Source organism: Ovis canadensis, chromosome 23 (genome assembly GCF_042477335.2).
Source record: "Ovis canadensis isolate MfBH-ARS-UI-01 breed Bighorn chromosome 23, ARS-UI_OviCan_v2, whole genome shotgun sequence".
NCBI classification, from domain to species: domain Eukaryota; kingdom Metazoa; phylum Chordata; class Mammalia; order Artiodactyla; family Bovidae; genus Ovis; species Ovis canadensis.
Window position 1 is genome coordinate 48,135,229 of NC_091267.1, and position 25,092 is coordinate 48,160,320.

At 36.2% G+C, this 25,092-nt stretch overlaps 1 protein-coding gene and 1 long non-coding RNA gene across 2 annotated transcripts in view; one reads left to right on the forward strand and one right to left on the reverse strand.

Moving 5' to 3' along the window:
• The window catches only part of MIB1 (MIB E3 ubiquitin protein ligase 1), a 104,469-nt gene that overhangs the window by 19,266 nt on the left and 60,111 nt on the right, over positions 1 to 25,092 (reverse strand). The window contains exons 13-16 of the mRNA XM_069568901.1: positions 7,519 to 7,651; positions 5,487 to 5,573; positions 3,673 to 3,834; positions 1,407 to 1,588 (exon numbers count right to left, since the gene is read on the reverse strand). Coding sequence (XP_069425002.1) covers positions 1,407 to 1,588; positions 3,673 to 3,834; positions 5,487 to 5,573; positions 7,519 to 7,651 — 564 coding nt within the window. The remainder of the gene's footprint in view (positions 1 to 1,406; positions 1,589 to 3,672; positions 3,835 to 5,486; positions 5,574 to 7,518; positions 7,652 to 25,092) is intronic.
• LOC138428285 (uncharacterized) lies at positions 16,003 to 18,891 on the forward strand. The gene is made up of 3 exons (XR_011252372.1): positions 16,003 to 16,635; positions 17,028 to 17,193; positions 18,344 to 18,891. It is a non-coding gene; the product is annotated as an uncharacterized lncRNA (long non-coding RNA).

Genomic DNA, 25,092 nt, shown 5'->3' on the forward strand with positions numbered 1-25,092 from the left:
ACCTAGAGCATCATTCGTTTGCATAAACACTTTAGTTATGTTTAAAAACTAAGCCTTATCATCTGTAATGAAACACTGTATATATTATATTTTTCTACCTCTTTGCATTTTTTTAGTACATATAGCACGATTCAAATTTCAATTGAACAAATCCTCACCCAATGAAAAAGGGTGAATGTTCTAACACAGAAGTTAAAAACACTAGCTTAAAAAAAACTAACATGAACAGTTTCACTCAATCTTTTTTTATCTATACAGAACCAGCTGAGGAAGACACAAGACATAGGAATAAAACAAAAATCCTAACTAGAGCCCACGTTAGTTGCCCTAAGAACAGACAGAGGAAGCATCATCGGAGTCCACAACAGACGGGGAACTGTGAAAAATAGGTCACTGCAGCTGCTGTTTTGACATTTCTTTAAATTTATCCTTAAGGAGCATAAAGATTCTATTACAGAAAGGCAGAACACATCCATAAATACATATACATGACACAGAAATACATATCCACAACCAACTACAGCTACAGCTACAGCTAACACTGTTTCTACTACAATCTTCAGAGACTCATGAAAACGCATGCTCACGTGTTCACACACAGAGTGATTTCCCGTACACCCCAGTGTTTAAGTTATTATTGTAGTAATTACAGTGCCTTTATCTACATATTTTTAGATACATTCTGTCTTTCTCTAATAGAATTTTATGTTCCTTAAGAATATACTTAAAGATATGTATATACCTCTATATACAACTACTTAGCCATAAAAAAAAGAATAAAATAATGTCATTTGCAGCAACATGAATGAACCTAGAGATTATCACAGTAAGCAAAGTAAGTCAGAGAAAGACAAATATCATCTGTCATTTATGTGGACTCTAAAACGACACAATCTGAACTGACTTACAAAACAGACATAGAAGCAGACACAGTAAACAAACTTACAGTTACCAAAGGGGAAAGGAGTAGGGAAAGGATAAATTAGAGGAGTTTGGGATTAGCAGATATAAACTGCTACATATTCAATATAAAATAAACAACAAGGTCCTACTATACAGCACAAGTAACTATATTCAGTGTCTTGTAATAAACCATAATGGAAGAATATGTATATTTATGTATACATGAATCACTTTGCTTTACATCAGAAAATAACACTGTAAATCAACTATACTACAATAAAAAAATACTTCATTATATTAATTTCCCTGTAACACAGCTCTATGTATGGATTCCAAAGAGGTGTCATTTCATCACTACACATAAATTACGAGAAGAAAGAAAGTACAAAGTTCAAGGGACAACTACTAAAATGTTTAATGACAAGAACTAAGTCCTTAATTGTGAAACCACATGACACTTTATGTACAGAATATTAGGTTTTATGAAAATAAATAATACAAACCTGACTTTTTCTTTATGACACTTTGCCAAGGCTTTGCAGAGACTTGGATCAGGACAGAGATCAAGTGGCGACTGACCCTTCTTATTTCGGATGCTAAGGTCAGCACCGTTAGCAGCCAAGAAACAGGCAATAGATGCTGCACTCTTCTTCTCAGCCCCCTGGGTACCAAGTCCCATTATTAACTGAAATCATATGAAAAGAGTCATTATTTTCCCCTTTAGGAATCTGTTATCATTTTTTATCACCAAATATACATACATACATACATCTGTGTGTGTGTGGTGTATGCTTGCATATATATGTATGCATGTATATATGAACATGTATGTGTGAATAAGAAAATGTCTGGAAAGAGCACGCACACTACAGAGACAGGACGGACACTTACCAGGCGCAGTCCTAGTATCATCCCCTTCTTACCCACCCCCAGCGTCCTCAGGCGTACAGTATGGGGACTGACCCATCCTTCAGGTTCAGAGTGAACCAAAGATGGTCCAGCTCAGTCAGATACCCACTGCATCTGGGCTTAGTTCAGGGGTGACACATAATCTAAATCCAGTTACTTAAGGCCCATAAGACTCAAGAATGGAACTTCTGATTTAGATATTGAGGAAACAGCACTCCCTTTTCTAACAACTTGGCCCTGGAGCTGTTAGCAACCAACTTGAAACAATAAGGGGAGAGAGAACTGAGGAAAGAACCAAGAACTAGGAATTAAGACACAAAGTGGAGAATGAGACAAATCAGGTTCTACTGTCATCTGAGCTACTGACCCACACATCTTGTGTGAAAACAGTCATAATAACTGTTAACATTGATGGAGCATCTACAGAGGACTAAGAACTATTTTAAGCACTTTCCATGAACTAACTCATTTAATCCTCACAACCCTACGGAGGTGGTTACTCCCTTCCCCTCATTTTAAAATGAGAAAAACAAGGCACATAGGAGTTAGAGTATTTACCCATGGTCATACAGAAAGACAGGCAGCAATTAGCAAACACTTTGGTCTCAGAATCCTTTTACATTCTTAAAAATGATTCTCAAATTCATATGGAAAGGTGAAGGACCTAGAATAGTAAAGCAACTTTGAAAAACAGGAAGAAAGTTGGACTGACCTCAACATTTATTATAAGGCTACAGTACGTTGGCATTACAGAGCTAAAGACACAGATTAACAGAAGAGAACTGATTTTAGATAAAGGCACAACAAGCGATTCAGTAGAAAAAGATAGTCTTCTCAACAAATGGGACTGGAATGATGATATCCACAAGCAAAATAAGATGACCCATACTTCATACTGTGTATATAAAAATTAACTCAAAATCAATCACAGACTTAAGTGTAACAGATCAAACTTTATAAACTTCCAGTACAAAACAGAAAAAAAACTTAGTGACTTTAGATTTAGCAAAGATTTCTCAGGACTCAAACAATAAAAGAAAAAAATTGCTAAATCAGACTTCACTAAAATTACTATTTTTCGACTCATAGACTTAGAAAATTTTCTGGTTGCTGGGAGGAAGGGATACTTAGGGAGTTTGGGAAGGTCATGTACACACTGCTATGTTCAAAATGGATAACCAACAAGGACCTACTGTTCTAGCACATGAATTCTGCTCAATGTCATGTACCAGACTGGAGGGGGGAGGGGGTTTGAGGGAGAATGGATACATGTATACATATGGCTGAGCTCCTTTGCTGTTCACCTAAAACTACCACAACATTGTTGACTGGCTATACGCTGATTCAAAAAGTTTAAAGTCTGAAAAAAAAACCAAACTATTGCTTCAAAAAATACCATTAAAAGAATGAAAAGACAAGCCACAGACTGGGAGAATGTATGTGCATATCGCATATCTGATATGGAACTTGATTCAGATTGGTAGTAAGAAAACAGCTCAACAACATAATAAATTAAGGTCTAAAGTGACAGCTTTGTCAAATATATATGGGTGGTAAACCTGCAAATGAAAAGATGTTCAATACCAGTAGTCATAAGGAAATGCAACCCCAAACCACAACAAGACACCACAACAATCCTGTCTGAATGGCTTAAGTTGCATAAGGAGAACCAAACAACTTTTAGTAAGAATGCAAACAATACAGTCAGTACTGACTAGTGTTTAGCTCATAAACTAAATTCCTACATTTGTACTTTTGATGAAATATCTGATCAGATGCAGGTTCAATGAGCCATAAATATAAGACCTTGCATTAAAAGATGCTCCTCCCGGCACAGAAGTGACGATTTTCTTTGCTCACCGTGTTTTTGGATGGCTCCCAGGCAGCATCGACCTTCCCCACATCCTGCATATCTTGAAGCTGACGCAGCTGAGACAGAGTGTGATGCCGCAGGGCTTCGTGCAGAGGAGTGTCCCCATCCTTATCTTGAATATCTAACTTGGCGCCTGCACGGACCAAAAGCTAAAAGAGAAAAATGTCTCTTTTTCCTAAAGTATTCCACCCACAAGAAATTATAATACATCTAAAGTAACAAAGTTTCAGTTACATAAGATGAGTTTGTTCTGGAGAGCCCCCCCATTGCATGGTGTTGTATCATGTTCATACAATTTGCTCAGAAGGCAGACTTTAAATGTTCTCACCAAACAGATACACAAACTCTGTGTGATGGTGGCTATGTTAATTAGCTTAATTATAGTGATTATTTCACAACGTATACCTGGATCAAAATACGAAGTTGTATACTTTAAATGTATACAATTTCCATCTGTCTATTATAACTTAATAAAGCTGAAAAAATTTAAAATTAAAGTAACAGTGTGACAGCTCTATCTGATGGGGCTGCAATGAAAGTTAACTTATGTGTTTGCTTGCCACCTCTCTGGATCCCTGTGACTCCTTACAAATAATGATAAGCTTGATTATTCAAACATACTGAACTAGGGACAGCAGAAAAAACAAGAACCAATATGCAGCTTAATTATTCTACTCTAAGATCAAAATAACTGGAGGAAATTCAGGACATTTTTTTCCCTCTCCTTTTAATTTCAGATATGTGAGTTGGTATATTTTAAGTATTTCCAATAGGACCAAATCACAATACTCAAAATTCTTCTATTATTTAAATAAATATGCATTATTTTTTTCCATCCCCTTTGGTCAATTCTCTCCAAATGTGTGGTTATAACGGTTATAAGTCCAAACATCACAGAAATGAAGAATTTCTGGCAAGAGAATTTTAAATAATTATAAATGTGAAGTGTTTACTAAGTTACAATCTCTTACATATAATGCATAATTGATAATACCACAACAGATATTTTAAGCAGTAAATATAAAACTTTGCTTTAACAAATTCCCTAACCTTTCCACAAATGTTATCAGAGTTTTAGAAAAACACCATACAAAGAAATCAGTCTCAAGCATACAGTCCTACCTGTTTTGGCAAATTACTATTTTGCTCTTTTTTTGTTCACTGTGCTTCAAAAAGATTATATAAAACGTCTCTGTAGGTCGGTTTCTCAAATTTAAATCTGCATCAGAATTACACGGGGGCCTGTAAAACCACAGATTGCTAGCTCCCCCCTTAGAGGTTCCGCTCTGGTTGGTCTGAGATGGGGCCAGAGAATTTACTCTTCTGCCAAAGCCCTAGGTGATGCTATTGCTGCTGCTTCAGCCTCCAAACTTTAAGAATCACTGCTCTACAAAAAAAGTTTAAACAGATCATCTTTCAAGTATTTGATCTGGAATCACCAGATTAGTAAAATAAAAATACGTATGCCAACTTCTTTGAAATGTTCGGCAAATGTCCAGCCAAAGCCTTTAATTACAGTTCACTTTCAATTATAAAAATTAAAAATATACTTTTTAAAAATGTATATGTTACTTTGAAATTCTCTGATTTAGTATTCCAGGAATTTACAAATCCTGACAACAAAATTATAAAAACTTTGAATATAACAGTTAAGACTTTCCCTATTAGAAATTAAAACTCTTTACCCAACTGATTAAAATACTAAAGCCTAAAATCATAATTTTACCTCTAACTAAGCCTTCTGAGAAGCCTAACAACATATCAGTTAAAAGGGTAAGATTCACTTTAGTAGACACGTTACCCTCACAATCTGGGTGTGCTGCCGCTCCACGGCAAGGTGGAGGGCCGTCTGCTGGTTCACATTCTGGATGTCCAGGTTTGCGTTTCCCTGAAAGAAGAACAAGGCTCACAGTTGAACGTGACGAGAGGGAAGCACATAATCTAACTCTCTCTGCGGAAGCCATGACACTGGCTGCTGCTGACGCCCCTCCAAGGGCGAGACCTTGTGCTCTATGGCAACAGATGTGGCTAGCAGGAAGTGGTGGGACAGCAAGCTTTCTGAAACAGAACGGCACATTTAAAACTATCTTTACTGTGGTGATTCCACCTAAGGACAGTTACAGGACAAAGGACAATACAGAGTCAAACACAGCTCCCTTTGAATCTCCATTACAGAGTCACCAAAATAATCAGCTCATTTTAAGTAAGTACTTCCTGAAAATGTATCAATGAGTCCTCATATTGTATTTGGAAATTCAGAAGACCTAGAATGTTAAAGTAGGTCTGAGAAAAAAACAACAAAGTTAGAGGACTTATTCCAACTGAGTAACTGATTGCAGTTACTGATTACTATAGTTACTAGTTATTACTTCAGTTCAGTTACTGATTACTATACAGCAACAGTAACCAAGACAGTGGGCTTCCCTAGTAGCTCAGCTGATAAAGAATCGGCCTGCAATGCAGGAGATCCCAGTTCGATTCCTGGGTCGGGAAGATCCCCTGGAGAAGGGACAGGCTACCCATTCCAGTATTCTTTGGGTTCCCTGGTGGCTCAGCTGGTAAAGAATCCGCCGGCAATGGAGGAGACCTGGGTTCAATCCCTGGGTTGGAAAGATCCCCTGGAGAAGTGCATGGTAACTCACTCCAGCATTCTTGCCTGGAGAATTTCCATGGACAAGAGGAGACTGGTGGGCTGCAGTCCATGAGGTTGCAAAGAGTTGGACACAACTGAGCGACTAAGCACAACCAAGACAGTGTGGTACTGGCTTAGGTCAGTAGTTTGGATTTAGGATGAAAAGGAATTTATCATAGTTAACAACACTTCTAAGAGAATTAACTTTAATAATAAAGGCTTATAAAGGCAGGAGAAAGGCAGTTTAGCTTTTGAATTGTTTCTTTCTTTAAATGTCTTTGTACAGACTGTCCATCTTATGATCTAAGACCCAATTACACATAATGTACTATCTACTAAATTTTCCCTGCCATTTCATCTTCTTAACTAGACTGTAAGTTCCTTGAAGTCAGGAGTCACAGATAATTCTTTGGAAATTTTACTGCTTCCCTATGGCATATGCTTGTCTGAAGCATTTAAAAATTTTGCTGAATATACCAAAACATCATAAAATTGCAATCAATAGGTTCCCTTCAAAATCTGAGCTCATAAAAATGTAGAGGTATCTTATTCCTAAGATAAATGAAATAACTAAGGTGAGCCTACCCTGCTATCCAGTCACAGATTCAAGGGGTCTGGCAGTTGTTGAGAACTGAGTCCCTAGCTCCTAACTGCAGCCCGGTGTCACCTGGTAGCAACTCACCACACTGATTTAGACATCAGCATACTGGTTCGTGATGATATAGCTGAGTGACACTTACACAACAGTGGCAGTGATTCTGGAAAACCCCTTTAAGTTAATGCCTATTTTGTTGGACGAACTCAGGAAGACTGTGCAGAGAGAATACTGGAGGCATGAAGGATCCACATCCACCCTACCCACACCCCCACTACTACTTCCCTCCATTGAAGCGCCACTATTAGGCATAAGACTAAATTCATACTATAGCTGAATTTGCATCATCATGGGATTTTACTGTAATCTACTAGTAAGTGGTTCAGTCCAGTCGCTCAGTCATGTCTGACTCTTTGGGACCCCATGGGCTGCAGCACACCAGGCTTCCCTGTCCATCACCAACTCCTGGAGCTTGCTCAAACTCATGTCCATCGAGTTGGTGATGCCATCCAACCATCTCATCCATAAGTAGCTGATGAAGTAATAATAAATCAATGATTAGCAATGATCCAAAATTGTTAAAAATTACTGAACTGCTTTTCCTACCTGATGCACCAACAGTTCAGCCACTTCTACATGATTATTAAGGGCAGCCAGATGCAAGGCAGTATAACCATCATCTTTCTTCTCATCCACAATCCACGGTCTTGGTAATTTGGACAGTAAAACACGCATTGCACTGAAAGCAAGTTTATATTAATTTGATATTTAGTTATATATTTTATTATTTTCTTTACAAAAAATATTCAAAAGAAACTCTTAAAATCAAATGAAAATATTCCTCTTTAAAGAAAATTGTGCCCTTAAGAGACAAACAGAAATTCAAAATTTCTAAATCTCAAATGCACAGCCCTTTGACATTTTAAGAGGTAAACAAATTATCACTGTTTGGAGAGTAGAATCAAAATAGAATGGGAGTGGTACAGAGGGAAATATTCTGAGAGGGGAAAAAAAAACCAAAGGTGAAATATACCCTAGTAAGGACACAGTTTGAATTTGTGCAATCTCTTAGGTTCAATTAGAGTAGTATATATTAATGAAAGAGTTAATGAAGAACAACCAGGTAACAAAAGTTAATTGGGAAAAACAGTGATAATTAAGACAAATATTATGTGGCTGGCAGATTATCATGAATTCTGCGGGGTTAAAAATCTGATATATGTCATTTAGTAGTGCTAAATCTAGTTGATATCAAAACATACAAAATGGCAATCAAATATTTAAAATTTACAATACGATAACCAAATATCTCCAAACCAAAAAAAAAAAAAACAAACAAGAAAGTTATCCTAAAGAGCACCAAAGATTAAACCATAAAAGATCAGGGGAACTAATTACTGAGAAACCATGCTTTGTAAAGAAAAGGCTAGCCTACCCTCAAAAAGGAAAGCAAAATAAGAAGCAACTTTTCTTACCAATCATCAGTAACTTCTCCTAACAAAGATTTTGTCTGGAAAACTCATAATTTGGGAAAAATCTAAAAATAATTTTTTTTTAATTTAGGAAAAATTTCCCTTAATATCTGTCCACTAATTGTTGGTTTTTTTTTTAAAGACTGACACCTGAGATAATGAACGGCTTCTATAAACAGTACTGGACTTGGCACAGACAACACTGATATATGAATTAGATATTGAATGTTCCCCAACACCTAAAAAAGGCATTAAAGGCAGAAAAGCTTCAAAATTGTGTCAATAGAGTATAAAAGGGCAAGAAGTTAACAGTAAGATATATATTGGGATAGTTTTTCCTAAGGGGACACACAGGAGAGAAAAATCTTAATCAGAAATATTTTAAACGTATGGAGAAACAGTCTGAAGATGCAGAATAAGAACGCGTGTAAAAGAAATTGTTAAGTCTCTAAATAACGAAACTAAGACCTAATGTGATACGTGCTTCCTTAATGGCAGTGGTCCATGAATCCCACGTAGGAAGTCCAAGACATCTGAGAACATGCTTTAAAGAATCCACGAATCTCTAAAATTGTACTCATATCTGGAAGTTCATAGCTTTTATCAGATTTTCAAACAGGTTAATGACCCAAGGCATACTGAGAATCAAAACTTAAGACAGCCTTCCGTGGTTGTTTCTAAAGTTAAAATCACTGTCCATGAATGACAGACTTCTTTGGAAATCTGTGGAAGGCCAGGAAACCATTCCCTCCCCAAAAAATGCACATAAAAATCTTTACATATAATTTTGAGGAAATTCAAGTTCCATTCATGGACCTCATACAAAGCTGAAGATTCTTGCTTTAGCTCATTTTCAGTAACTGTAAGGACTTTAAACTTCCCCATTCAGTGGATTAAAATAAAATACTACAAATTATGTAGATTTTTGACTCAAATCCTTAACAGGGAAAAGTATATGGCACAACAATATACTACCAAGTGTTTGGATTTCGCATAATCATGAGGCTAAAGTCATACATTACCTACTACCTTACACAGTTGACCTTGTGAGAAACAGAATCTATAGTTTCATGACTCTTTTGGAGAGTTTTGAAGACACAAGTATTAAATCATGTGAAAAAGTTGTATTAGAGACAAAATATAATCATTAAAAATAATAAGGTAAAGATATGGGGGGGCGCTTTTTTGGGTTTTTATTGTGGTTGTGCCCCATAGTATTAGAGATGAATCATGGTAATTTTTGATTTCCCATAGAAACAGTGTTATATTGACAAATAAGGTAAATACACCAGATAATAATTAGGTAAATAAAACAGATAATTATGGAAAAAGAGATTTGTACAAGAGGCGATTCAGAAGTCAAATCAGGATAATACATAGATAAAAAAATCAATGAATTATAAGTAAAAAGATAAACATCATGTCTTTTTCTTTTTTTTCCGGAAAATAACGATTGGTTAAAAAAAGCGTGAAGAATTATTCTCTGTGAAGCCTGGAAAAAGAATGAGAAAAATAATCTATTAGTGTATCACCAGCTTTATCTGTAGAAAAAGTTCTGTAACAAGAACCCCAGCACTCGAATTTACCCTCCAAAAGAATCACGAGAATGCTATCAGTTTTCAGTACATCGTCCTATGAAAAATAATTTGACATTTTTATTAATGTTAGTGTTAGTCATCTCTATGGGCCTATAAAGTCATATGAAAAGAGTACTATACGAACTAAAATGAGATAATGTAATATAATGTTTTAGTATAGTCTAAAGCTCTTCAGTATAATAGTGTTATTACAGTTCTAAGTTTATAGACCTATGAAGTACACAATACAAATTTCCCTTTTTCTCCTTCCCAAGAATTCTTCCTGTATTCTTGATTTTGGTTATTCTTGTTATCATTTAACCAGCCACCCAAGTCAGAAATATGGGAATCATTCTAGACCCTCTCCTCCCTTCCCACTCCTGCATTCAATTTGTTCTACTGACTTTCCCTTTTAAAACGAAACTATTATTTCCTATATAATATCTTTAATATAGACTTTTATATAGACTTTCATTACCTTTCCTCTGAACATCTGTAACAGCCCCCTTCCAAATCTAGCCCTTATACCCCTTTCACACAAATCTACCCATTTCATAATTTTCACAAATTCAAAGTCATCAGCATTCAAATAAAAAAAGGCTCCCTTTCATATAACTAAATCTTTTTAAGACTGGTCTTGATAAAATTTATTCTGAAATATACTTTTTGTTTTAATATACTTTTAAAAGAATATAAGACTAAACTTACCTTATGATAACTGAATTATAACAAAATCAACTCCTGATTAAATGCTATAAGTTTTGGAGAAATACTGCAAATAGCCCCAAATCAGAATTAATACAAAAGTCAACAGCTGGCTAGGAGTGGTCAGATTAGTTTTTGGTTTTGCCATTTTTAAATAAACTTTCAGATTTTAGATTTACAGAAAATTGTGAAGACAGTATAGAGAGTTCCTCACCCCTGCTATTAATACTGTACATTAGGATGATACATTTGTTATGCTGGAAGAAGCACAAGCTGGAATCAAGATTGCCGGGAGAAATATCAATAACCTCAGATATGCAGATGACACCACCCTTATGGCAGAAAGTGAAGAGGAGCTAAAAAGCCTCTTGATGACAGTGAAAGAGGAGAGTGAAAAGGTTGGCTTAAAGCTCAACATTCAAAAAACTAAGATCATGGCATCTGGTCCCATCACTTCATGGGAAATAGATGGGGAAACAGTGCAAACAGTGTCAGACTACTTTGGGGGGCTCCAAAATCACTGCAGATGGTGACTGCAGCCATGAAATTAAAAGACGCTTACTTCTTGGAAGTATGACCAGCCTAGATAGCATACTGAAAAGCAGAGACATCACTTTGCCAACAAAGGTCCGTCTAGTCAAGGCTATGGTTTTTCCTGTGGTCATGTATGGATGTGAGAGTTGGACTGTGAAGAAAGCTGATCACCAAAGAATTGATGCTTTTGAACTGTGGTGTTGGAGAAAAGTCTTGAGAGTCCCTTGGACTGCAAGGAGATCCAACCAGTCCATTCTAAAGAAGATCAGCTCTGGGTGTTCTTTGGAAGGAAAAATGCTAAAGCTGAAACTCCAGTACTTTGGCCATCTCATGCGAAGAGTTGACTCATTGGAAAAGACTCTGATGCTGGGAGGGAATGGGGGCAGGAGGAGAAGGGGACAACAGAGGATGAGATGGCTGGATGGCATCACCGACTCGATGGACGTGAGTCTGAGTGAACTCCGGGAGTTAGTGATGGACAGGGAGGCCTGCCGTGCTGCAATTCATGGGGTTGCAGAGTCGGACACAACTGAGTGACTGAACTGAATTGAACTGACAGTTATTAACTAAAGACCAATTCTTCACTAAAGACCACACTTCACTCCAATCTCCTTAGTTTTATTTAACGTACTTCCTCGGCTCCAGAATACCATATTACACTTAGCTGTCGTGGCGCCCGAGGCTCCCTTTCACTGTGACAGTTTATCTTAGACTTTCCTTGTCTTTGATGATGTTGACAGTGTTGAGGAGTGCTAATCAGTTATTTCATAGAATGTTCCTTGCTTGTAATTTGTCTGATGTTTTCTGATGATTACAACTGGGATTATGAGTTTTGAGGAGGAGGTTTCAAAGACAGTGCCATTCCATCACATCAAGGGTGCACATTATCAACATGACTTAACCTGTCAATGTTTACCACAGCCATCTGGTTGAGGTAGCATCTGTCCACTTTCTCCACTGTCGAGCTGCTGTTTTGCTCCCTTTCTCTACTACAGAATAATAAGCTACACTCTTTGGAAGGAAGTCACTACAGGTAGCCTACTCTTAACAGGCGAAAAGTTATATTCCACCTCCTTGAAGATAGAGTATTCACATCAATGATCTGGAATTCTTCTATACTGGAGATTTGGGGTAGCTTAATTTTAAGAGCAATCTATAACCTTCTCATCTTAATAAGAAAGCTGCTAATTAATGTTAGTTCTTGACCTACTGCCTTCACAAAAAGCAAACAAAAACAACACAACACCTCAAAAGAAGTCAATCTTTGGGCCCAGCCTGCAGTATAAGCTGAGAAAAAAAAGAACAGTCTCTGGTCCCCTCCCCTTCATGTCCAGAGCAGTTCTGAATGGTCTGTCTCCTTTCCTCCTGTGGGGCAATCTGAGGACCCCACAATATAATCAACAAAGGTCAGCTGTTCCCCACAGCACCTCAGCTAATTAAGAGGATTCTGTTGTTATGCTGCAAGCACTGAGGCCCTTAGAGTTGCTGGGATAAGGATGTTACCAGTTCAATAAATCAATAATTTTACTAAGCCAACAGACTCTCACTGGTGGAGCACTGTATGAAGATACTTTCCCCAAAGTTCAAACACTCTTCTTTATTTCTCAATCTGGTTGTTTTCCAAAAGGTTAAGGACATGGATGGTTTAAGGATAAGATCTTACTACCAGTTAAGCAGGCATTTGTGAATAGTGCCAAAGAAGCATTAAGTTCCAGAACAACTAATAGTGGTGCCGAGCATAATCCTTGGCACATGGTAATACTCAAACGTTTGCTGAATGATGAACAAATGAGTTCTAAGAAGCAGAGGGGACAAGCAGCTGTCTGCACTGGTATGTAACAGTCAAATGGCAATGGCTCCATTTTTAGGACCTGCCATGCTTTGCAATCTTTCTTCAGAGATGGGCAACATTTTTCCAAGCAAACCACAGTAGCTAAACTGAGGAGGCCTTACATATTAGTATTACTGAATGTAAAACAGACATTGAAATAATAGCACACATTAGGGGTTCAATAAATTCTGAATATTGAACAATCCCTCAAATATAATTTAAGCATGTTAGTACAGAATCCATAAACAAACCTGCCAAGAAAGTTGATAAATCTTAAGCAGAAGTCCTGTAGGCCATGCTAAGAGCAGGTTAATATAACAGTTTGAACACATCTTTATTCAATACACACCCACCCCTATCTAAATGGATGGAGACAAGAATGCTATCTGTAATAATCATTCTAGCAAATGAATATGGACAGTTTTTATATTCTTTCATCTATTTAAAGGGATAAACAGACATGACTCAAATGTTAAATTTTAATTTTTTTGGTGTGCTTGATTTTGTTCCCCACAAACTTCTTTTTTGATAGATATCGTAATTAAAAGGTTCATTAATTTAGCTTGAATTCATTAACTAGGAATTTGGTAATGCAGTAGAAATTAGCTCAAAATGACAGATATGCAATGACAATACAGGCTGCAGGAACACTGTACAGGTGAGGACTCGATCATTCTTAAAGGAGGACAACTAAAATGACTTCTACACTGCCAGCCGGGGAAGCCACTTTACTCATTTTCATTCCCTCTGTGTGCACCTAGTATGAGGTGCTCAAAGTTTAGTTGAATGAAACAAAGGAAGAAACGAACGGTCATTCTTCTCAGCATACTGGGGTCAAGAATGTTCAACATGCTACATTTCTGGTATAGGTTCTGGTCCCCTAGAGTCCAGGCCCTAACTGCTTGCATTATTATAAACCACAGCAGTGGCAGGAACAGGGGTAAAGATCTAAGTCTGAAGCCAAACCACCTGGGCTCACATTCTGGTACCAGCAAACAAAAGGGCTGGTGACTTGAGCAGGGCACTTACCTTCTACGCCTCAGTTTCCTCACCTATAAAATGTGTAAAGAATCACAAGTCCTATTTCGTAGGACTGTTATGGGGATTTTAAAGGCCTTAGAAAAGTGCCTGTCCTTTCATACACTATGTAACTGTTTGCTTGAGAGGTGGGAAAGGAGGACTTTCACTGCTACAAAATGGTCAGGAAATATGAGGTAGTTTAAAAATTTGAAAATTAACCTATCTTGTACTCTGATATGCATCATCTTCTCACAATGTGTCTAAAATTACTTTAGTATCTAGGAAAGCTGGCTCTATAAAACTGCCCAAATATCTATAGAAGCATGCTTTATGTCACTGTTTTAAAACAGCATTCAGAATAATTAAACTGTTACGTTATAAAAAATGCTAAAGACAAAAAGGATGTCAAGAGCGAATTTCCCTTGTAGGAGAATGAGCTCAGAAAACTGTTAAGTTTTTTTGGTTCTTAACTGAATCAATGGATGTGAGAGTCAGACTATAAAGAAAGCTGACTGCTGAAGAATTGATGCTTTTGAACTGTGGTGTTGGAGAAGACTCTTGAGAGACCCCTGGACTGCAAGGAGATCCAACCAGTCCATCCTAAAGGAACTCAGCCCTGAATGTTCACTGGAAGGACTGATGCTCAAGCTGAAACTCCAATACTTTAGCCACCTGATGAGAACTGACTCATTGGAAAAGACCCTGATGCTGGGAAAGATTGAAGGCAGGAGAAGGGGACGACAGAGGATGAGATGATTGGATGGTACCACCGACTCAGTGGACATGAGTTTGAATAAACTCAGGGAGTTGGTGATGGACAGGGAAGCCTGGTGTGCTGCAGTCCATGGGGTCGCAGAGTCGCACACGACTGATCGACTGAACTGAACCGAATCAATACTTAAGAGATTATATATGAATTAAGAACAAGGTATAATTGGTTTTTCCTAGGCATTCTTAGGTTTGTTAGATCTTAAATTGTACCACCATAGGTTTGCAGAATTTGAGCTTAAATTTTTTTTTTTCTCCTTGGTTAAAAAATAAACCTCAAGGTTAAAATTTATGGTGATATGCTATTAAAGTTTAGAACAAAAGTATTTTTCCCCTACAACATGTGTTATGTGACAAAGTTACAGAAGGGCTTCCCTGGTGGCTCAGCAGTAAAGAATTCATCTGCAATACAGGAGACATGGGTTCGATCCCTGGGTCAGGAAGATCTCCTGGAGAAGGAAATGGCAACCTACTCCAGTATACTTGGCCGGGAAATCCCATGGACAGGACGTCTGGCAGGCTACAATCCACTGGGTCACAAAAGTCGGACTTTGTGACTGAACACCAACAACAAGTTACAGAAAGGTTAAAGACTATTTTGAGTCTGTAATAAAGTGTGAAATGACCATGCCTAAATGCTATTTCAGAAAAGTAAAGCCAAACAGCAATGTAGAAAGGAGAAAAAAACCACTTCACATTTGAAAATAAAGTAGAATTTAATCAATGCATTATAATAGTTATATAACTATACAAAGTTTCGATAAAAAGTAACACAATTACTAAAAAGCATACCAGACCCTGTTTCTCACCTAAGCACTACTAAAAAATGTATTAAAACTGACACTGAATTAGAAGTTCTTTTTAATTTAAAAGTTTTAAGTAGCATTTCCAAGATTTCATTTACACATTCCTCCTTTCCTCCTGAGTGATCTCTTCACCTTCAATACAATGGTTCTACTACCCTTTCTACATATTTTTCCATTCAATTATTATTTATTAAATTTAAAAAGACTGTATAGCACCAACGAGCTCTAAAGGTAACACTACAAAATCCCTTCAGGCGTTGAGCTATGCAAAATATCATTATCCTGATTTTTGTTTACTGATTTAAAAAACAGGTTATGAAATATATTTTGGCAGCAGAGGGACTTTACTTGTCCCATCTCTGTCCAAAGCCCGTCTTGCTACTAGCCAGGGTAATTTTTTTTCTTTCCTTTTTTTCGCTGCAGTGCTTCTAAGTATAGTGGCAGCCGCATCAGGCTTTCCTAGCCTCAGCGCAAGCTCAGTATAAATCTGGGATGTGTAAGTGGAAACATGAGAGACCGCTTTATTTGGCAGTGCTTTGAAAAAAAAAAATGCAGGACAAATGGCAAGGCAGTGTTTGGACCGCAGGATGAACAATCAATAGGCAGAAAGCAAGATAGAGGCTTCCTCAGCTTTTGGATCGACAATCGACAGCTGAGAGACTATTTTTTGCTATGGTTGACTAAATATGGTCAGGGAAGAGAGAGGCACAAGAGAGCCTGTTTGCCTGGGAGTGCATGTTTCAAATGCTTAGCTGCCTATAAAGCTGTAACAGTTCAGCCTGTGGCCACTGAGGGAAGAATATAAGTTAACCTCTGTAGTGACCATGTGGAAGTCCGACCTTGCTTGCAGACTTGACCTCTGGATATGACAAGGTAGCTTCAATACAGATCTACCATCTAATCCTGGCAACTAAAAACAAACAAACAAAAATTCCACAGCAAGAAAGATGCAGAATATTTCCTGAGAAGTCAGAAGACCCCAATGTCCTCTGGTGGGCAAAGGAAACAGGGTGAATGTTTACAGTTATTTGGTGGGGGGGAGTGAGGTGTGTTTTGGTTTTTGCTGGGTTTGTGTGTGTGTGTCTCTTTTTTAGATTGTAAAAGTAACCTCCTCTGCAACTTTTTCCCCATTTCTGAAGCATTCCATCTGAGCAATTAGTGAGGTGCATTTTCTTGGCCGTTGAAGCAACCTTTCCCGGTTGCTTCACTTTCTATACACCAGAGACAAGGTACTCATATCCATTCAATACCAGTAATAGGACATTCCAAATCAAATGGCCAACGCTGACTCAATTTTATTGAAGTTTTTTTTTTTTTCCTCCTTAAGCATAAGGAGAGGGAGAGGGAAAAGATGGCTGATATACTGTGTTTGTTCACTTGTTTTTCAAATTTATCTTAAAAGGTGGGGTCCTGTGTTCACTGATACTTCCCCTTTACTTCCCCCGGCTCATGAAAAGAAGCGCTGATTCAGCAAAAAGAGTGAACAGCCGATCAAGAAGAGATGGCTGCTGCTGGCATAACTCTCTGGGTCATTCTCTCTCTCCCTGCTCATGACACTAAGCTTACAGGTAACACAGCACCACAGGACAGTACTTTAATGGAGGCTTATGGTTTTCTGCATGCTTACCTATTAGCGACTCAATACATGCTTTTACTGTTAAATTCTACCTGGGCATAGCCGTTTCACAGTTCAAGCAGAGACCTCATGCAGTGTAAAGAGGAATGCTGTTCAAATATCATGACAGATGACTCAATGTCAAACCTGTACAAGTCCATTCCTGTCTTTTACATTATTAAAGAGTCAGTCTTTACTGTTTCAGATTAAGTGGTGATTCTGTATCCCTAGGAAATGGCCACCTGCCTTCAGAACATACTATCTTTTAAAAACTATTAACTCTTTCAAGGTTTAGTCAACCAAGGAACTTGGGAGATCACAAAATGCTTTTTAATGCTTTCTCTGATAGCTGGGCACAAAATTAAACCAGCATATGGAGGTGAAATTCAAATGCTGCATTGCTGAAACTGCTGTAGTACTGGACCATCTCCTGCTACGTGGTCCTCGGCTCTCTATGAGCTACAGTCACTTCTTACAATGGGCTGCAGGAATTCTACTTTCTGTGTCTTTTATACCCCCTCCTCTCTCAGGTCTGAAATTTTCTTATGGTCTTTTTATAAATTAACTTCTTAATGCCACAATAATAAAAGGCAACTCACCAACTATAATTTGTTTTCATGCTAAAGATCAAGCTAAAATCCAACTGCTCACTAGCTAATTCCTTTCAGTTCTTTTAAGTGTGACTTTGGAAAACTTGATTGTTCTGGTACTTATCCTTCATATTAAAAAAAAAAAAATCAAAGTATCAGAACCACTCGACTCACCAAAATTAGATATTAATTCCTTTATCTAAATTTACATTTAACCCAGACAGGATCACCAAACTGCAAAAATCAGGTAAGTAATAACAAAGGAACAACACAGAGGTTTTCAAATGATCATGAGTTCTTATCTGTGATGTTAAAAACAAAACTAAAAAAAAAATTATCATTAAAAAGAAATTCACTTCATTCATACTCTAAAAAGATCCAGTTTTTCTCCTTGTTTTTTCAACTTTAGAGTCAACATCAGAAGTAGTACTAATTGGTTAATTATTAAGTCTTTAATAAGATATCTTGCTGGTAAAAAGAACATGCACCAAATTAATTATTGTCTACTTGTAGGTTCTAGAAGCAAACTACAAAATAAGAAGAAATTTTCTCTGAAGACTATGAAGAAACACTAGGCTAATCTTACCAATTTCTGAAATACACTCTATAAATTCCCACTGATTCAATGGATCTCTCTCAAAAAGAACCAAACCAGGACAAAGTTCAACAGATAACTGGTCAACGTTTAGAAGTGTATATCCACCAAGAACAAGAAACCATAAACAGCACTAATGCCATGCCTCAGGTAAATCTGTTATAGAGTTTTGTCTTTGATATTCTCTGCAAATGATCTACCACTGCTCTCCATCAGTAAGCTGAAAGTTTTACTAAAAAATGGGAAAATAAAACATTTCATGTTTTTACAGCTAACAACTTAGTAATACCTACTCAGAGTACATACTTCTTTATGTACCCATATGAACATACAATGCTATGGAATGTAAAGAAGTATGTATTTTTGGTAGGCAATAAACCACCAAGAGGAAACTAGACTGCAGCTATGTGAATGACCTTCATATGTTAAATTAACCTATTAAAGAGGTGACCTTTGGCAATACTAACACCAGAATATGTACCTACTTCTTTCAGATGGAAACTAAATGTTGCTGATTTATATTTCAGGAGGAAAAAAGTTCTACTGAAGTAGATTTAAAATTAACATGGAATTCCTTTTAAATCTTTTAAGTTTAAAGCATACTACATTTTACATTTTTAAATTAAGTACTCACATGATTAAAATTTGAATACAAAAGAGAAAACAGGGATACTAGTACAAAAAAATGATACAAGTGACCCATTTTCTGTCTCCACAATTTGATTTTAATTTAAATGTATCATATTAGTAGGGCTGACATTTAACAAAAGCTGACTTCATTTGCATTTCAACAGCTATTCTTCATATTTTGATATGAAGAATAATTATAATCAACAATGTAATTATAATTTAACAATATTAGAAGAATTCCTGAAGCAAGTTTTGGTGTTTTTAAGTTTTCTTTCTGAAAGCTACAGACATAGTTATACTTTTAAAAGACTATCTTTCAAGTAAAATTCTACTCTCAAAGAAAAGAAAGTGGTCCCTGTCCTTCTCCCTAATCCAGTTTCCACTTTCAATGCTATGTAAGTACTTAGTTTAAATCAAGACATATGATTTATTCAAGAAAAATGATAAAATTCTGGGAAACACATGTAAATCAATAGGGTACACTGGTCACAGACTGCCAAATATTAAAATAAATTAATTATTATCTATACTATCCTTGAATTTGCTTTCTCCAAAGAGGGCACATAAAATGAAACACTACAATCATGAAACCAATTTATCCAGAAAGAATAACCATCTTTTATTGGTACTAGGCAAATACAATTCAATTTTTTATAAACATGATAGCCTACTGTTTATAGTATGCTAGAGATATTAAAATACATTTTATATTTTATGTAAAATTTATTTTGTACAGTATATACTTATATATTGATAAATATTATAAATGATAAAGCTCTTAGCAACAATTTATTAGTAGCTATTTTAAGCTACTATAATAGATTTACAAAGGAAATATTAATATTCATATATTCTAATCACTTCTTTTGATTAGAGTATTCAGACATATGTCATCACATGTCTAAATTTTTTGTCACAGCTGAATACAAATGGCCATAAGGTTATCCATGAATTGTTAATTTTCTGTTTAATAAGACTAGATAATTGTCAAAAGGTGATTTTCATTTAATCAGATTAAAAAGGAGAGAATGACTTACATACAAGCATAGAAGTTATAGAATATTTATTGTAAATTACAAAAAGTTCATTAATTTAAAAATTTCACATTTTCATAGAAAAAAATCAGTTCAAAGTTTAACTCACTCAAGAATAGACCTTCTTCCTCATTATCCACAAAAAGGATGGCAAAGCTTCATATTCCATTCATTAAGTTTAACTACATATGCCCGAAACATCAAAACCTGACAATATACACCTTAAAAATAGAGGTTCCTCTATGAAATTACTCAAAGGGTATTACTATGTCTATGCTTTATAAGAAGCAACTATATTCATCATTCTATGGGTACAAAAGCTTTTAACAATTATTTTAAAACATTCCAGCAACTAAGAATCTTGTTGCTACAATATTAAGAGCTTACAAACCTTAGAAAATGACAGTATCTATCATTCATTTGAAAAAGTATAATTATACACTGACTCTAGTGCTTACAAGGTAAACTCAACATATCTAAGAGTATTTTCAATCACTCTAAAATGTCACATCTATCACTTAGATCAGCTGTTCATTTTTAACTGAGTGCATATTGAACTCTGGGCATCTGCTGACACTGGTGTAACTCAAACATTTCAACTGTCTCTCTGACAGGGATAACAGATGCTGACATTATCAAATGCTGTACTATTTTTTTTTCCCCTGGCCTCTCTTGCCCCGATATGGCCAGTATATGAAACTGAACTGCCATCCAAAGCACACTTGAGCAACTGGATCTGCTAAACAGCTCCCATATAACTAGTAAAAATAGAAGTCAGTTTTATTGCTATCTTCAGCACTTAAGTCCAGGCAATTTAACACCTGTTTCTTTTCTATTAGAATAAATGATGGAAATAATTGTAGTTACATTAATTTCACCAGCAGCATGATACCCTTCAGCCAACAGATGCAGGATATACTTAATATGAGAAGTGTTTGAATATTGCCTGAATTAGTGTTGACCTTCTCCCAGTTTGGTTCAAAACACAATTATTTCTTTACTGTTTATATTTCAGTGAGAGCACTTACCTTAAAGGCAAACTATAACTGTTCAAAGTTTTATTTTAAAAAGGTATTTTCAGAAGACATCCCTTCTCAATATTGCAATTCCCTTTTAACAAAAACTTGCTGTACTGAGTTTTAATGGTAATTTTCATATTCAAATTCATGATTAGTGCTAACCACAATGTTTTATTAAGCAGATAATGAGAAGTAACCAGGCACTCTGTACCCGAAATGACAGAGAATTCAGTCAAGGAACCAGACTTTTAAAAGAGTTCAACTATTAACCTATGGTTAGTGACACTACATAAGCAAAAAGAAAGAAAAATAAGCTACCATGCATGGCAGTTCCTTCAACACAAGTCTAAGCAATACACTGAATACACATGTCATCTATTTATAAACCAAAGGGTACCAGAGGTACTTTTCTTAAGGCCATTCATCCTCCCCCCCCCACCTCCCCGTCAGCAACTTGCTGTTAGTCCGTAAGTATTATGCTAAAAAAAGAAGTGCAGTAGAAAAGTGTGACTGACTAGCAGTACTCTTCCCTAACCTATTTCACCTGCTTGTTTGGTTTACTGCTCAAAGATAAATAGAAAACATTACTCTGCTATACATCAAGGTCTATATGCTCTTTTTAAATGGTGCTGCTTTTGAAACAGGTCACTGCCTATATTTAAGGATTCAGCAAAGGTGTTAAAAACAAAGATGTACATTGGTAACTCCTTAATGCACTAACAATGTGCTAAAGGGTAAAGACTTCTGCATGACTGGAGTGGGAAACAGCAGGAAAAGTGCCTTCAGAAAATAAAGTTTGACAATCCATGGCTGAAATACTGATACAAGATTCTCTTAACATTTGAGGAAGGGCCATAATCATAATTTTACAAATAAAAACATTTCAACTGTTTTAGGTCCCCAGCTAGCACCACGGCAATGCTTTGCTAGAGCTGGTAAAATGGAACCAAATCGCCTCTTCAATGGATTTGGTCCCCTTCAACCAGCTGTAGCTATGCATTGATTACTACAGGACAGCCAGCGTTTTCATTTATCATTATCAATCACATGTCAACTAACTTCAACTTATTTAAATTATTCAGATTATGGTTTAAATAAAATAATTTGTAACTGCTGATTCTACTTCAAAGAGCTATAATAGTATATGATGTTAATAAACAGTCTGGTGAAAAACTGTGTGAATGATATAAGGCTTTCAAATAAAATTATTTTATTCATTTATGGTCTCTGTATTAAATTTCTTGTCCTTCAGAAATGAAATGATATTGAAATGCAGACTGTGCCACAAAATTTAAAAAAAAAAAAAAAAAAACAACTTGTTTCAAAGGAAGAAAATATCTGTGAAGGTCACCCGAAACTATAACAGGAATGCCACAGTGTGGACATGCACTATTTTAAATTAATCAAAAGTGTAACATTATATGGGTTTCCCTGGTGGCTCAGCTGGTAAAGAATCCGCCTGCAATGAGGGAAACCTAGGTTTGAATGGGTTGGGAAGATCCCCCGGAGAAGGGAAAAGCTACCCACTACAGTATTCTGGCCTGGAGAATTCTATGGACTGTATGTATAGTTCATGGGGTCACAAAAAGTCGAACACAACTGAGTGACTTTCACTTCACTTCATAACATTATATAAAACAAAACTCCAGAAATGCTGAGTCACTACCTTTTATATGATTAGCAATTAATTGACTGCTATTCATCAGAACATTGATAGGTAAGGTGGAAAAGGAGACAGTGACACTGCAGAGCATTTGGCGGACAGACTGACATAGTAAGTATGTAATTCTTCTGATACTGAACCAAAAGACTTTAATCCTCAAAAGAGGAACAAAATCCTCAGCATTGCTATCTTTTACTTATATAGATATTTCAACTCTCCAAACCTGTTTCCTCAGTTGCAAAATGAGAAGACCTTTTTCCTCTTAATTCTGAGTTTAAATGGTTCCTTCTGTCTTATGACATCACTGGTTAGTACCAGGAAAGAAAAGTCAATTTTAAGAATAAGAAATCTGATATTAAAAAAAAAAAACTCAAAATAACCCAGCTTACAATTACAACAAATAAATAACTTGCACCGTCTCATACTCTTTCATGTTCAATTAAAATCATCCTTTGTCTGGCAATCTACAGTCACAACTGCATAAAATGTCTTTAAGCAAATAGGAATTAACAAGTCATATACCTTTAACTAAAGCACCACTTTGTTGTAGAATGAAAGTGTTTATCTTTTTCTTTTTTATGTCACCTGACACCAATTATCTAGTTGGAGGAGTTCTCAATTAAAGAAACAGAAGTAGTATTTTTTCCCCCTCCTTGGTTTAACATTAAATATACTAGCCTGCTCTCAATGTGCTCAATAAAGTTAAACAATTCAAAATATTTAAAAGTTACTCATCTCCTAAACACTTTAGTTTTTAATCTACCTTAAACTTTATAACTTAAAAATATTATATAACCTAAATTAAATTCCCTCAAGAAAATCTTTTTGCCAATTCTAACTTGAAATACTTGCTCTGTATGAACTCCTGACAATTTCTCTACATAATTTTTATTTTAATTGATTATATACTCTTGTGATATCTAACACTGTCCTGTCAAATTAAGACTAACATGTATTGAGTCCTCACCTATGGGGCTTCCCTAATGGCTCAGAGGTTAAAGCGTCTGCCTGGAATGCAGGAGACCCGGGTTCGATCCCTAGGTCGGGAAGATCCCTTGGAGAAGGAAATGGCAACCCACTCCAGTACTCTTGCCTGGAGAATCCCATGGAGGGAGGAGCCTGGTAGGCTACTAGTCCATGTCCTGTCAAATTAAGACTAACATGTATTGAGTCCTCACCTATAGTCAAGGCATTATGGGAGATACAAAATATTTGTGCCCAAAATTTTAACAGAAAGAAACATTAAAATGCACATACTAAGGGAGAGCACAAAGAAGATAACTGCAGAAAACAAGAACACAGAACAAGGAAGTATAGGGCAAACAGAAAATAATTTCAAAGATCAAATCTAGGACCTCAAGGAGAAAGTCAGTTATGGGCCTCTTAAAGAAACAAAGTGCTTAATCAATGAAGAAGAAAAGCAGAAACTTTTAGGGAGCGAGAGTAGTACAGTATAGCTGAAGGTCTAGGTGGGCAGAGAAGTTTTAATTAGTGGGAGATAAACTTAAAAGATAGGCTCATGACACACAAGTCAGCTTGATGTACTGCTATACTCTTGGTTAAATCATTCACTGTCCATGTGTTCCAGCCTTACCTCACATACAGCCCAAAATACAGAGGAAATAATATAAGGCAGCTAAGGTCAAATGATTCTAAAGTCAAAGAGACCATGCTCAAGTTCCAGCTGTTCCACTAGGCAGCTGCATGACCTTGAATACAAGTATTGACAAACTTCATTTCTTTATAAGCCTCATATTCTTCACCTATAAAATTAGGATATTAACACCTGCTTCCTGCTTCAAAAGCTGTTCAAGGGATTAAATGAGATAATGCATGTTAACTACTTGCATGTGGTAAATCTATCATCACCACCGTTTATTTGAAAGGCAGGGAACATATAATACTATTTTCTCTCCTTTACAGTGTCAACATTAAATATTTGAAGTGTTCAAATATTTATAATTTGAAAAAAACAAATCAAGACATAACCTAAAATACGGCCATTTATTTCATCCTAGATTATATACCTATTGTTACAATACCAATAGTCAACTTCAATAAACTCCTTTTGTTCTCTGCGCTCACCCTCTAGTGGTGATCTTAGGAAGTTAAAAAAAAAAACAACAGCAAAAAATTATTGTAAAAGGAAACATGATGTAAAAATGCAATAGGGAACCAAAGAATAAGAAATCGTGGTATCTACAGTTAAAAATATTGCATTGTATATCTGAAAGCTGCTGAGCGAATAGATCTTGAAAGTTCCTATCATAAGAAAAAAATTAGGAACTATGCATGATGATGGATGTTAACTAGACATACTG